The 15,695-nt window shown below is 47.7% G+C and overlaps 1 protein-coding gene across 1 annotated transcript in view; it reads left to right on the forward strand.

The window, feature by feature from the left end:
* The window catches only part of LOC142243821 (neural-cadherin-like), a 135,538-nt gene extending 120,190 nt beyond the window's left edge, over window positions 1–15,348 (forward strand). Inside the window, exons 30-35 of the mRNA XM_075316025.1 lie at window positions 2,782–3,046; window positions 3,923–4,103; window positions 4,681–4,934; window positions 8,250–8,401; window positions 11,644–11,703; window positions 14,935–15,348. Coding sequence (XP_075172140.1) covers window positions 2,782–3,046; window positions 3,923–4,103; window positions 4,681–4,934; window positions 8,250–8,401; window positions 11,644–11,703; window positions 14,935–15,348 — 1,326 coding nt within the window. The remainder of the gene's footprint in view (window positions 1–2,781; window positions 3,047–3,922; window positions 4,104–4,680; window positions 4,935–8,249; window positions 8,402–11,643; window positions 11,704–14,934) is intronic.
* Window positions 15,349–15,695: the final 347 nt, after the last annotated feature.

The following is a 15,695-nucleotide window of genomic DNA, read 5'->3' on the forward strand; positions in this document are numbered from 1 at the left end:
CGGGCCAGCACCTCCGCTCTCCTCTTTTCCCGGGCCGCAATCTCACGGCCCAGCTGGTTCTGCTGCCGCTCCCAATACGGAGCGTCTGCCTGCTCCGGGTCACTCTGCGCGGGGGTCGGGCCCAGCCGGAGCTCCACTGTGCCGGCTACGACCGGCACCTTCTGCTTTGGGGAACCCCGCTGTGTCGTGGCCTGCTCGGCTGCCTCGCAGAGGCAACCCTGCGATGCCTCAGCCAAGGCCTGGATCCTAGGAGCGGCCAGCTTCACCCGCTGGGCCCACTTCCGATCAACATCCACCTCCATCTCAGCCGGGCGGACTGCCGGGGCCTTGGGTAGCTGGGGCGCGGCTTCTTCCGGGACCGGCTGGTTCACTCCGGGGCCGGGCACCTTCCTGGGGTTAATCTTCCACGGGATCGGTATTGGCGCCGGTCGGGTGACTGGCCGTCCGCGGGCTGCTTCCACAGGCAGGTCCTCATGCTCCGCCACCGTTGTTGGGGGCAGCGGACCGAGCGGGGGGTCAGCGGCAACCGGTACAGGCAGTGAGGGAGGCAATATAGAGGGCAGGGGCAGACCGGGTCCCTCAGTCAAATCGGCCGGTCGCTCGGGGACATAGGGGCATGGGTCGCTCACCTGCTCCACTAAGGTCGCCTCCATTTTGCGTGCCCGCACGGCCGCAGCCAGCTCCTCCATCTCGGCCATCCTCCGCTCCAGCAAGAACTGCGCCTGGGCCTGTATCCGACGACACATCTGTGTGGTCCGGGCTTCCACCCACGCGCTGTTCCGGGCTCGGACTACAGTACTGCGGGCTTGCGGGACTGGTCGGCCATGTCGCTCTCACGGGGTCCAGGAACCAGAAGAGTGGCAGGGTCCTGGAGTCCCTGCCCTTTATCAGCTCGGTCACATGTCGCTGAATCTTCACCCGCCCCCCCTTGGTCTTTTCACGGCCTTCCTCTCTCCGGCCGGTAAGTTTAGTTTTTCCACTTCCGGCCTTGCTTTACGGCCATGTTCCCAAGGGGTGGGGCTTCAGCCTTCGCGCTCTTTTCGCGAGGAAGAAGACTCTGGCAGGAATCTTCGTGCCAAAAAATGGCGGCAAGATGGCGGACTTCGAAAATTTTGCAACGGATCATCGCTGACTGTCCATATAAGGCGCACTTCACTAGGTAAGTGACTGGGTAAGTATCCTGCTCGTGACACCAGAAATCGGGGTGTGGCGCCCCGTGCTCAGTTGCAACCGAGCCGCTCGGGTCCAGACCTTCAGTGGGTGGCTCGAGGGTCTCCGGACCCAGGGATCCTGCGGTCACTCCGACCAAAAAGGGGTTGGCGGTTTGGGGACGTAGGTGTACGGCCGGAGCCGTGTTTAAAGTTCGTGACACCAACCACGGGATGTGGTGAAGGTGGACACCACTGCTGCAGTTACGGGGAGATGGTATGCAGCAAGTTGTTAACCCCTCCGTGGGCAGGGATGGTGGCCCCGGGAACCGTTGGGGGTGTTTTGGCGGTGCAGGGATATGGGCGGCCGAAGGGCACTGGTGTACTCACTATTAGAATGAAACACTCGAGTCTCTGGTAAACCAAGATTATGGTGGTCGGTGCCCGCACTTGGCTACAGTCGGGTTCCCCCACCCGGTTGTTGGTCTCTGCCTTTCTCCTGCACCTGTTTGAGTTGTTGGACTACCTGCGCTTGCAGCGTCAGGAGTCCGCTCCCCGGCTTGTGGATGTCGGAAGAGCCCGTTTGCCCGCAGACGCTGGCCCGTGCGATCTCTGAGCCTTGGTGGTGGCTTTCTATCCCCCTTGTTGGGCTGTTGTCTTCTATGAGGGACTTTGGGTGGGAAAGGACCTAAAGTCCAGACTGCAATCAGTTAATTAACTCAGTCCAGTAGTATCTAGACCTCGTTTCAGGGTCTGAGTGCCCCCTCTTGTGCTCCAGTTTCCGAGTCGGTTCCCCGGGTCGGTACCGGCGGGCCACTACCCTGTCCCGGTCCACCACGGTTCCACCGAGCCGTGTTCCCGGCTCCTGCAGACAGAGGCCTCCGTATGCCTCCTAGCCAAAGGTGCCCGGGCTCCAACCCTGGCACCTGTCAGTCTGTCACAGGCCTGACCTCCTCCACTCCACTCTCAAACTCTCCGACTAAACTGCACTGTGTTTTCTGCCTCAGGCTGTCTGAACTCCTCGGTGGGTGTGTCCAACCACCTGGCTCCACCCCCTGGTGTGTCTATCCAGCCCTGGTGGCCCCGGGACCCGATGGTGCTGGTACTTGTCAGTCAGCTTCAGGCCTGACACACAGGCCTGACCTCCACTCCACACTCATCTGTCCTTGAACTCCAAGACTGAACTCTAAGACAAACTGACTGTTTTCCCACCCCCGTGCTGTCTAGACCCCTGGGTGGGCGTGTTCCAACCGTCTGGTCACGTCCACTGGTGTGTCTATCTTTCCCTAAGGGGAGTGACTAGGGTTTCTGGTTGGCTGTGTTTCCTAATGAGGGAAGGTGTTATGCAGGGGCCTATTTGTGACTACCTGGTTTTGCCAGGGCGTCACAGGGATACAGTATATTCAGTTTAAACACACACAATAAACAAATCCGTTGTCCATAGACTCCCATGTTAAAAAAACCTGATCCGGCTGAAATCAGTTTCCCAATAGATCCGTTCTAACGACTACAGACTACAGGACATGTGAACATAGCCTTACTAATATGGCTGATTATTGTATGTGTGCCTAAGTAGGCATACTGACTGGAGCTGCTTTATACAATGTCAATTTGGGTTTTCTATATCTTGCAGGTCTCTGAGGGACATTTTGCTGTTCGCTTTAACTTTGGAGAACGAAACTTTGTTATCAAACTGCCCGACATTCGGATAGATCACGGGCAATGGACGCTTGTGAGCCTGGAGCGTTATGACAACACGTTCACCTTACGCATTGAAAGAGGCGGTGGTGTCCGAGAAGTGACTTCAACCGTCGGGAAAAACAAGCTGTTCAATGTTGATCCATCCCATGTTGTACTGGGGAACAGCTCACCACAGCAAACGGAGAACGATTTTCAAGGTGAGGGTCAGCCCTGAGAATGGTAGCAGAAAAAAAACCAAATAAATGGGACTGCGCGCCTGTGGGTATGAGTTCAATGTGTAGGCGCACATTCACATTGTGGCCAACAACAGATAAACACAACCTACAGTAGAATAAAGTAAAAATGAACATATCCACAGTAGGAAGTAAATGATCACGCAAGATACAGCAACGACACTAGATACCAATAGGAGAATAGCTATTGGCAAATCAGCATGTCATTGGACTGGAAAGAAGTCACTGGACGAGGTCCTCAAATCAAACATTTCCCTGGTGATGAAGACATATCGTATTTTCCGGATCGTAAGACGCACTGCAAGCGTGCCATGTTCTTGAAGTCCATCTCGTCAACTGCCGGCGCTTCCAAGGGACTGCCAACGCTAGTCATCCCACCCGGGGCCCGCTCTGCATGTGGGGAGCGACGCCATCTCGGCTGCCATAACACCTGCCCCGGTGAGGAATTCTGCAGCGGCGGCTACTCCCTGACCGGATACTACAGGTGGCGTCACGGCAAACTTTCCCCATCACCCTGCTTTCTCTTCCTTTTACTGTACACCTCGGGGCAACGGAACCAAGCAAGGCCACTTATGACATCACCTGACCCGACCTGCAATGGCCCGGCAACGAGTAGGTAAACCACCTGCCCCATGGGGCGCTACATTAACAACCCTAAAAACTATAAAGGGCATAGGTACATTTTCCATCTGTGAAATATGGACTTCTGGATGGGACCTAATCTAGATACAAAAAGTGGGTCATTTTCTAACATTATTTCCCTGCTAGGCACCAGGGCAACAATAGTGACATCTGTCAATTAATTATTGGACAACAGACCTGTTTTGCATTTTTCCACAGGATGTCTGTGTGACGTGCGGATTAATGGGCACCAGCTGCCAATAGGCGGAGAGGGAAATGAGCAAAGTATGGTGGTCAGTACCGAGGGGATAAACAATGGCTGTCACTCGGAGGTTTGTAGGAACCAACCTTGTCAGTCTCATCTTAACTGCATAGACTTATGGAGAAAGTATGAATGCAGGTACGTGGTATGAAAAATGTTATAACTATAGGACATCAAAGCCTTCTATATAAGAGAAGAGAAACACAATGAGGCTCAATGACTAAGGGCTCAAGTTAGTGTCAACAAAGTATCTTAACCCCTTCCCAATTTATGATGTAGTAGGACTTATTTCGTTGGGTAGGGTTTATGTTTTCTCTATATGACATTGTATGAATTCAGTGAGGATACATGTAGTGCTGTGTTTTTTCTTTGTCCAATCATAATTATGTTACGTAAAGGGGTTTTAGAATTAGGAGCATACCCTTATAAGCATATGCTGGACCTGGTGTTCAGCTTGTTGTCATCGATCTAGCTTCTTTATTTCCTGAAAAATCAGATAATCACTGAGCAAGCAATTTCAGGGAGACCCACCTCTATGATGTCCTTGTGCTCTAGTAGAGCTCCAGCTCCTCACAATACCACTATTGGATAGTACTGTATTTCCAAGTGGACAGGTGCCCTTTAAGATCAAACGTATATATGTTATGTGGATCAGTTAAACAATTATTTACAATTTACTTTTTATGATTTGATGAGTTGACGTCTTGTTGTCCAGATGTCCAGCAGATAAGGTTGAGGTGATGAACAATGTGACAGGACAGAAGCAGTGTCATCCATCACCATGCACAAGATGGAGCTGCCGAAATGGAGGCACTTGTGTAGTGCGATCCCAATATAAATATGGGTGCCAATGCAAGAACGGCTACAAGGGAAGGAGCTGTGAGAGCACTTTGACCAGGACAGGGAAAGCCATTGGTCTGAGCTCAGGATCCATCCTGGCCATCAGTATGTGTCTTCTAATTTTTATAGGTGAGATATCGCTCATTTTCCTCTTTTTCATAAGTTTGTGTTATTAACAAGAACTTCTTAATTTCAGTTTATTATCTGAGATATAGACTATTAAATAGATACAGCACAATAAAGACTCTAAAGGGGGCCTTACACGCAACAACATCGCTAACGAGATGTGGTTGGGGTCACGGAATTCGTGACGCATATCCGGCCTCGTTAGCGACGTTGTTGCATGTGAAACGTACGAACGACTGCTAACGATCAAAATTACTCACCTAATCGTTGATCGTTGACACGTCGTTCTAATCCAAAATATCGTTGCTGTTGCAGGACGCAGGTTGTTCGTCGTTCCTGAGGCAGCACACATCACTACGTGTGACACCTCAGGAACGAGGAACCTCACCGTACCTGTGTCCTCCGGCAACGAGGTGGGTGTCACTTTCTTTCCGCTGCTCTCCGCCACTCCGCTTCTATTGTACGGCTGCCGTGTGACGTCGCTGTGACGGCGCACGAACCGCCCCCTTAGAAAGGAGGCGGTACGCCGGCACAGCGATGTCGCTAGGCAGGTAAGTACGTGTGACGGGTCCTAGCGATGTGCGCCACTGGCAGCGATTTGCCCGTGATGCACAACCGACGGGGGCGGGTGCTTTCACCAGCAACATCGCTAGCGATGTCGCTGCGTGTAAAGCAGCCTCAAGGGTTCGGTTCCACTTGCGTATGGTATCTGATGCAAGAGAATCGGATGTTATATGCGAATGACCCTCAGCTCAGGTTCTCATGCGACTGTGATCCAATCTTGCGATCAGATCACAAGTACGGAGAAGAGGGAGGGAGTATTTTCTCCCCATCTCCTCTGCTGCCTGTCTGTGTGTGTATTACACTGCACTCAGATGATATCCGAGTCCAGTGCGATGTTTCACATGCAACCAAAGACTTGTATGGGTGCGTGTGATGCAAGACTCGCTGCCAAACACAACATGCTGCTATTCTTTTCTCATGCCAATCCAGCATGAGAAAAAAATAGCAGATGGACACTGCTCCATAGTTTAACACTCGTGCGAGTGAAATCCGATGTTTTATAGGATTGCACTCGTCTGTGAATACCGCAAGTGGAACCAAGGCCTTAACGTGAATATATCCATGTACTCAGCGACTTTTGGGTTTGGGGTTATTGGGTATAACTTTCTAGTACTGTGTTAGATAACTTGTCATACATGTACGGATCTGTGACGACAAGGGCTTAACAGTAGTAAAGAAAATAAAAAAACTCTAGAAAGGTAGTTATACAAAAAATGACACGCAGACTAAACGTAACATGTCCTATGTATCAGAAGGTGAATGACGTAAGCAATTGCGGAATTGCAGTCACTCTTCGGGCGGCTGTGCACGTTGCAATATCGCACGTGCCATGTCGGTGGGGTCAAATCGAAAGTGACGCACTTCCGGCGTCACTTTCGAGATTGTAGTGTGTAAATGCTAGATGATACGATTAACGAGCGCAAAAGCGTCGTTATCGTATCATCGTTGCAGGCTCCGACTTTTTCATAATTATGCTGCAGCGACAGGTACGATGTAGTTCCTCGCTCCTGCAGCTGCACACATCGCTGTGTATAACGCCGCAGGAGCGAGGAACATCAGCTTACCTGCCGCCGGCGGCTATACGGAAGGAAGGAGGTGGGCGGGATGTTTACATCCTGCTCATCTCCGCCCCTCCGCCGCTATTGGCCGCCTGCTGTGTGACGTTGCTATGACGCCGCACGACCCGCCCCCTTAGGAAGGAGGCGGGTCGCCGGCCAGAGCGACGGTCGCAGGGCAGGTGAGTGCATGTGAAGCTGGCGTAGCGATAATTTTCGCTATGCCAGCTATCACAAGATATCGTACCTGCGACGGGGGCGGGGACTATCGCGTACGACATCGCACCATCGGCTTGCGATGTCGCAACGTGCAAAGCCCGCCTTCTATTCTCCATTGCAGAATGGTCGACTTAAGAACAACTTTTCTTGCCAGTAACAAGTCTTTATGGCAATGTGGACTGAGAGACTAAAGAAGTAGAGCCTTCAAAATGAGGAAATGAAAAACAAATTACTGTGTCACTAAAGGGACCCTGACAGCAGATTCATGCTGCCTGAACCATAAGTAGCGTGAATCGGTTACGCTATTGCAGACATCTATGTTTCATTCTTGAAACATTCTGGTGTTTTAGAAAGACATGTTTCGGTAAACCACCCTGAGATGAGGTGACTATGTTGACTAGTCTAAGAGGCAGGTCTCCCTTAGCTTCCCTCAGCCACACTTCCATTGGTAGAGACAGCCTCCTGTATGGTGTGCACAGGGAGCGATCTGTCAGTCAGGAGGTGCTGGGTGGGGAGAAGACATCATAGACCGGCCTCTTGGATGAGTCATCCTAGTTGTATCATCCCTCACTGGCTTTAAAAAGCTATTTTCACACTAGGTACGGGGAAGTACCAAGCACACGGCGATAGGAAAGGGAAACCCTGTGTCTAGGGAAAGGAAAGATGGTGACCCCCTTACTGAATCTACTGCTTGTCCCTGGGGTTCCTCATCACCCTAGATAGGTTCCGCACCTATATGCCGAGCCGGACACCTGACCCTAGGTATCCCTAGTGCTGGGCCCAAAATATTGAATGGGTAGGATGAGCTCTTTGTCAACCCCATTAAACAACTATAGAAGACACAAGGTGAACACATAGGGAGAAAACCATGAACTACTTATTATTAGATGACTCAGGTAGGAGTTCAGCAGAGGTTTCACCAATGACACCACAGAGGAGTACAAGCCACCTGCTTGTAACCTAGGCTTGAAGGAACTGAAAATATCACCAGCACCAGTCCAAAGGAAGGAAGGGGTATATAAACACCAAGGGAAGGCTGATAATCAACAGCTGGGTGGAAGTAGAGCTCATGTTGGGTCTAAAAGGGAGAGAGATGAATCCAGCAGGAAAGCTACCTATACCAATGAATACTGACAACATAACAATGGAAAGTCAGGGAGCATTCTGCGCAGCCAGATGCTATGACCTTCTATAGGCAGAAACCACCTGACTGTCTGTCACTCGTGACACACCCATGACAGCTACATTTTAATGCCCCATCTATACGGGAGGTCCCAGTAGGTGACATTCTGATGACCACTGCAGCCCCTGAATTCTAGTGAAAATTGGAGGTCACAGCACCAGCACCTCACTGTTATGAATACGTGTTGTTCCCATGTCTGATGGGCTGGAGGTTCACTGGAGTCTAAAAAGTCCATAATATGCTTCCATGTGGTGCCCAACAAATCAAAATGCGGCATCCTCTTCTGTTTGGTTGCAGCTTTGTTGGTGTCCTATACAGTGTGGAGTCAGTGGGGACGGTCTAAGTTTCGGAAAGGAGGACTTTACCATTTACCTGCTGAACATGAGACCTGGGAGGAAATGCGAAGAACCGTCATTCATTGTAACGAAGAAGGCGGACTTCATGACCAGGTACAGACTACAATGCAGCTTAATATGGCAGGAATAAAATGTCTCTTTTAAAGTAGATTGGGAAAATAGGTGTCTGTAGAGAATTATCTCGAAGAGCCAGTATTCATCATCGAGGGGCATCATTGCTCCTATTTTGCTTGATGTCTTATTAAAGTGACCCTCCAGATAAAAATGGAAACAACGATAAATGGTAAATGTAGAGTCATCTTGATGCCCCCTATAAAGCATTCATCTGCTGTTCGTGTTTTCAAAAAATAGCCGCCAATTCTGGGGCACAAACCGCCCAACCCTCCACCTCCAAGAGATCAGCGCCAATGATGCAAATGTCCTCCTGCCTGACTGACAGCCTCTATGCTGTGTGACTTCAGACAAAGGAGCCATCAGTCAAGCAGGAGGAGGCATCTCTGGGTGGAGAATAGAGCTGGAGTGACGGATGCTTCAGATCTACAAATAGCTCTTCAGCCTCCTTTCCATATCAATTCAAACACTGATTTCTCACTGACGGAGGAACGGAGTGGCACATTATTCTCAGCTCCCATCTGTGCTCCTGTGATGTGATCACGGGGAGCCGATGGTTTGTCATGATAGCCAAGTTCAGCTGATGACCCCTGTATCTGTCATCATGATCCTACTGTGAACACCGGTTGCGGGCCGTCATTCATAGGAGATCGGAATTTTAGCTATACACAGCAGTGCTGATGCACTGCACTGTACAGCACAAGTGATTAGACAATCGCAGCTTCAAGTTCCCTAAGGGGACTTTTAAATACAATAAAAAGTCAGGAAAAAAATGTTTTAAAATATGGAAAACAATGTAAAAAAAATACACAAGTTCAAATCTCCCCCCCTTTTGCCCCATTAAAAATAAAACAATAAAAATACACATATTCGGAAACATTGCCTTTAAGGAACCTGTTATCAGGATGTCAGACCTCTAAAGGCATGAGTGTAATGATTACATCCATATCTTGCTTGTAGTCTTTAGTTTGGGAACTTTAGAAAAATCCAGCCTTGAAGTTTCACTCTCAGAGATGGAGAGGACGCTGCACCTCCGGCTGTCCTGCCCCACTCCCTATCTCCACTCATCAGAGGTGACAGGGCCTGCGCAGACTGATGGGGCACGCTGTTGCAACGTCATCAAGAGCACATGGTGCCGATTCTTGGGCGGGGGACATAGGACACAGAGAGAAGTGATCTGTATGTGACCAGAAGTCGTCTGCAGGAGGGGAAATATGTCCGCCTATTACACTTGTGATTAAAACATCAATGCTCAATTATTTTTTACAATTTCCAAAGGAAACACTACAAGGAAGATATGGATGAAATCATCATTACTACTAATATCGTAATAACAGCTTCCCTTGAAGACAAATTTACAAATTGTGACTTTTTAAAAAGCCGCCAAAAAGTAACATTTTTCAGTCCACTGGACGAGTAGCATAAAAAGTGGAAAAACATCGAATTATTGTATCTAACGACGTGCCAGATTTATCACACATTGTGCAACGTTTTGTTATATTTGGTGCAAAAATATGCAGTGCAAAATTTCAGCAAAACTGACTTAAAGCCTCACTCCAGCGGGGGTTTTCAGCACTGGAGCGGTGCTTTTAATTCTAAGGGGTACTTCTCACATAGCGAGATCGCTGCTGAGTCACAGGTTTTGTGACGTACCAGTGACCTCATTAGCGATCTCGCTGTGTGTGACACTAAGCAGCGACCTGGCCCCCGCTGTGAAATCGCTGATCGTTACACAGTGTTCTGGTTCATTTTTTTGCTCGTTGTTGTATTTGACAGCGGGAGACCAACGAGCACCGACTTCTGTAAGCAGCGTACGCTGGTAACCAGGGTAAATATCGGGTAACTAAGCAAAGCGCTTTGCTTGGTTACCCGATATTTACCCTGGTTACCAGCGTACACCGCTTAGCGCTGGCTCCCTGCATACGTAGCCAGGGTAAATATCGGGTAACTAAGCAAAGCACTTTGCTTGGTTACCCGATATGTACCCTGGTTACCAAGCGCAGCATCGTTACACGAGTGGCTGGTGGCTGGTGAGATCTACCTGATTGACAGCTCACCAGCAACCATGTAGCGAAGCACCAGCGATCCTGACCAGGTCGTATCGTAGTTGGAATCGCTGGTACGTCGTTTAGTGAGACGGTACCCTAAGTCACCTATCATATATTCACTTTTTCTTTTTCTTTTCTGTTGCTCCTTTCCCATGGTGCCATCTTGCGACTGTAACCTCTGACTTACTGGAAGTGAGACGTTACCGTATCTTTCGGATTATAAGACGCACTTTTCCTCCAAAAACTTGGGAGGAAAATGAGGTGTGCGTCTTATAATCTGAATGTAGCTTACTGGGGGGTGGTGGACAATGGTCACAGGAGATGCTGCGGGCTGTGGGTGCTGTGCTGCGGACTATGGGTGCTGGGGCTGCGGGCTGCTCTGGGACCGTGAGCCAGGGGGCGCCATTCTGAAAATGTTGGTGGTGTGGGCTTCAAATAATGGCGCCTGCAGTCGGCGCGTGCGCAGATGGAGCTCTCGGCTCTAGATCTCATCTGCGCACGCGCCGCCTCTGGTCCAGTGATCTCCCCAGCAGACTTAAGTAAAATGGCACCCGGATGTGGCACGTGTGCAGATGAGATCATGGTCAGCACCGCCGACAGTTTCTCGATGCTTCTCCTGCCTCACAGTGCCCGCAGCCAGCATCTGGGACACCCGCCGTACCGCACACAGCATCGCCTTACTCCTGCACCGCCCCCGCCTTCTGCGACCCCGCTCCGCCGGATTATAAGATGGACCCCATATATTTTTTCCCTTTTTTTTTTTTTCTCTCTAAATTTGGGGTGTGTCTTATAATCCTATCTTATCCTCTAAAATAAAAAATATGGTACATTACAAGCACTCAACAGAATTCTATGAGAGCCAGAACAAGGCTAGAACGAGGCTCCCATAGACTTTTATTGAATTGTGACCTCAAATGCGCTCTATGAAACACTGGAGCTGCCAGCAGGTCACAAACTCCTGTAGACCGACTGGATAAAAACAGCGTGGGTATGTGTAAGATCGGGGACGGGGGACTTAAGGAATAGCTCGTTCCCATATTGTCGGATGCAATGTTCAGCCCCTCCACTTTCCCACCAGGAGATAAGGAGATTTTATCAGGGAATCTACATGTCATTACATCTCACTACTTTAGAATAAAATGTCTAAATCCATCAATTCTACTGTTTTTTTTGCAGCGCTGGAAGAAAGCGGACAGAGTTAGAGGAGCCGTGAACAGCAGAGGCAGAAAGGTCATAGTAAGCAGAGACGTATTGTGTTCTACTAAACATCTGCATTATTCTACTTCAAAATGGCTTTATTTTATGTTACAGGGGAGCACTTTTACCAAAATATCTGCAGAAAACTCCAGCCTGCCGGTCTCTGCGGGCAGCCATTTGTCATGCTTTTGCTGTGACTCCGTCCCTTGACAGTGAACCAGTCCTGATTTGCATGACGTAAGTGAGCAGGTGAGATCCCAGCAACTATGAATATGAGAGCGCGTGCGGGGACATGATAAATAACTGCTGGCAGAGACCGGCATAGACTCGTTGTATTTCACAAAAACAGTGCTTTGCCCATAACCTACATAGTCTGGGTACACAGTCTGGGCACATAGTCTGGGTACGTCTTGTGATGACATCTGCTGATATTGACGTGGAACTTTACCAAGACATACGGCAGTAATAAATCAAGAAAACACTGTACTACGTCCGCCCTGCTTTATATGCTCCACTACAAAAACCTCAAACATAACGTTACTCTTCAGGCTACCTAATCTTAGCCTATATTGGGGTCATATAGACTCCCATTCATTTTATGGCTAAACCAAAAAAAAATCATTAAATTACAAAACTTTTTATACATTTTTAAATGGAGGTCATAGAGGAGGTCATGGAGGTCACAGAGGAGGTATTAGAGGTCATAGAGGAGGTCATAGAGAATATCCCAGCTCCAATGCCAGGGCAAAGATCTACCGCATGCTCTAATGGACCATGGCCCACCCATATCTTAGACCCCTTTCACACTCGGACATACGCAGGCTCATTATAATCAATGGGTCTGCGCACATATCCCTGTTTTCTCGCTTTCTCACGGACGTGTGTCCACATGAATCACGCGTGTCTGTGTACTGCACACGGCGATATGTCCGTTTTTTCTTCTGACAGCATGGGTGTCACATGGAGCACACACTAATGTGATCCATGTGACATCAGTGTGACACGCAGCGGAGAAGACACATGTCTTTGAAATAAAATGATTTTCTATACTCGCCTGTCTCCAGCACTGCTGTCTTCGGCGCTGCTGTCACTTCCTTCCGGGCCCGCTCATTATGCTCATGCATATTCACTGCACTGCGGACCCGGAAGCAACAGCGCCTGAGACAGCGACGGGGACAGGTGAGTATAGGAGTTCCTACTGCCCGTGTGCTATCACAGATAGCAAACACTGAACACACACACAGACACACGAACACGCACCCACACCACGGAAAACGTGCGTTTTTATCACGGATGTGTTAATGGGGCCTTATATAAAAATGCAAAAGTACAGACACCACTACAGGGGAACTGTATTACCTGCTAGAGGTTCCCAGACAAATTGCAAACGTTTTATTAAGCCGGAAATGCTGGTTGCTGGCTGGTAATACCTACAAATGTGTGCAAAATAATCAATTTTTCATCCAGAAGAAAACCAGATGATTTTTCAACTGTATTGTCATCCGTATACGTTTATGCAATCCACGTGTCCTTTTTTACGTCCATTTGGCACAGCTTTTACATGAACAATTTATTAAGTAATATAGTTTTCAATATTAGTAATTGTAATGGATCCATGAAACACACGACGTTCAGATAGTAACTAGTAACTCATATGTGATCCGTTTCCTGTACATTCATAATGGGTGAATTTTATTACAAAAAAATGATCAAAGTACTGCATTCTGCGATATTTTAGATGCATACCATCAGTCCTGGTGTAAAAACATTCACTGTGAATGAGCACCTTGACTTGCATTGGTCAGTGTCCTCAGATACACCCTTTAGGCTATGTGCGCACGTTGCGTCGGAGTACCTGCAGTTTATTCTGCACGTTTTCCTTCCCTTGGTTTTTGACCAAATGGCTTTTGGCCATTTTTTATCGCTAAAAACGCATGCGTTTTTACCGCGTTTTGAGTGCGTTTTCAGCGCTTTTTACCTGCGTTTTCACTTGCATTTCTGCAGATGCGTTTTGTAGATCAAGACACTGAGAAATAAAGTTGAAATAGTCAAAAAGAATGAAAAAAGAGAAAAAAAGGATAAAATTAACTTTTAATAAAACTATATGGAAAATTATCAATTTTAATGAAATAATAGTGGTTATGCACATTTTAACAGAAAAATAGGTAAAGTTTATTATTATTTAGCATTTAAATTTTCGGTTATTGTGTGTGTGTAAAGGAACATTAGAACCCTTTAATTTTTGGCCAGAAAAGCATGCGTTTTTGGAGCCAAAAACGCAGTGGAAAAGCAGGTAAAAAGCGTGAAAAACGCAGGAATTGTGCTTTGGATTGCATTTTGCCATTTCTCATTGACTCCAATGTTAAGGAAACGCTGCAGAAATGGCAAAAACAACTGACATGCTGCTTCTTTTTCAGCATGGTTTTTGACCACAAATATGCAAATTAAACGCTGCAGAAAAAAAAGCAAAGTGCAGACAAGATTTCAGCTTTTCCCATAGACTTTGCTGGAAAACAAAAACGCATGCGTTTTTGCACAAAAACGCTGCAGCTAAAAACGCTGCAGAAACGCGGTAAAAAACGCAACGTGCGAACATAGCCTTACGGTGACGACATCCATGGTATCTTGCAACATGAGACCAAAACGCTGTCTACAATAATGCCGTGTTGAAGTAATTCTCACTCCAAATAAAAGTTTCTACGGCATTGGTGAGAATTAAGGAAATATACATGCATGTGATTTCCAAAGCTCTCCAAGTGATTTTAATGAGAATGATATCTTTTGTACTCTTCAGAAATATAGGCGTACCATATAAAAATGTAGGTGTTTCTTACATGGTAGCAAATAGTACAATACATAACGGCATAATAAGTAAAGCCACTCCCAGCATCCATCCAGCTTAGCCACACTCCCTGAAGAAGTCTTTATTCTTAAAGTGAAATTCGAAACCTTAAGAACTTTTTTGACAGGCTTGAAGACATTAACTGTTTCCTTACTTTAACAGCCGAATGGCCACATGAGCTACCACAATCCCACTTCTCCTACTTCAGAGACCGGTATAAACATGACAATTTACAACATGAAAAATAACGGTGCAAATGCTATGTAGCTAGTAAGGCAGAAAGGAGTACTGCAAGATTACAGCTCTGAAGCCAGCTGAATAATATTAAAAATGTATATATACATATACTGTATATGTATACACAATCTCTTCTATGGAAACTATGAATAACAGCCCACTAAATGTACATATATGATTTCTCGTTATAGGACGGCTATGATCTGCAGAAACTAAAACAACCTACACAAATATATACCCATCGGCTCTGTTCTACCTCATTTGAGCCAAGAACATCAATGGTTAATCGCAAGCCAAACCATCTGCTCAGTGTCGATAGATCCAGAGTCCGTTCTGAAGAGACATCAAATAACGAGAGCAGTGTCTCCAACTTCCAGGAGTACGTGGCTCATATTGTTTGGGCGGCTGATAATGTTAGGACGTTTCTCCCTCCCGATACTCTCCATAATTTCTGTGCACAGGGCAGCAACTCAATATTTGGGAGCCTGAGCTCATTATATCCTTCTAGCACCGATGATGACTTGAGTTTTGGGGACCTGAGGGAATGGGGACCAAAGTTTGACCAACTCAGCCATCTCTACCATCCAACAGACACTCAAGATTAGCTATGTGTAGATGTATTTTGTAGCGCCTCAGGCTTCATTAATTAATAACATAGGGGTTTTTATATATGGAACCGATATAATAAATATGCTAGGTGAATTACGTTGTTGACCTGGTGTATCTTTATTTCACTTCTGTCCGTAAGTTTGGTGGAAACCTGCTTGTCATAGGGGTCCCATGTCAATAAACTAATCTAAGGAAATCGCTGTGATCTGTAGGAAAGTGTAGCTCCGGCATCTCTGCAGAGACGCCAACTTACTCACTGCCTCGGCGGGTTGCATCCTATTCCTCTCCCCCACTCCCCTGGCTATCCACGTGTGCTGCTGCCTCTTTCCCCTCCTGGGCCCTG

This window comes from Anomaloglossus baeobatrachus, chromosome 6 (assembly GCF_048569485.1).
Source record: "Anomaloglossus baeobatrachus isolate aAnoBae1 chromosome 6, aAnoBae1.hap1, whole genome shotgun sequence".
Lineage (NCBI taxonomy): Eukaryota > Metazoa > Chordata > Amphibia > Anura > Aromobatidae > Anomaloglossus > Anomaloglossus baeobatrachus.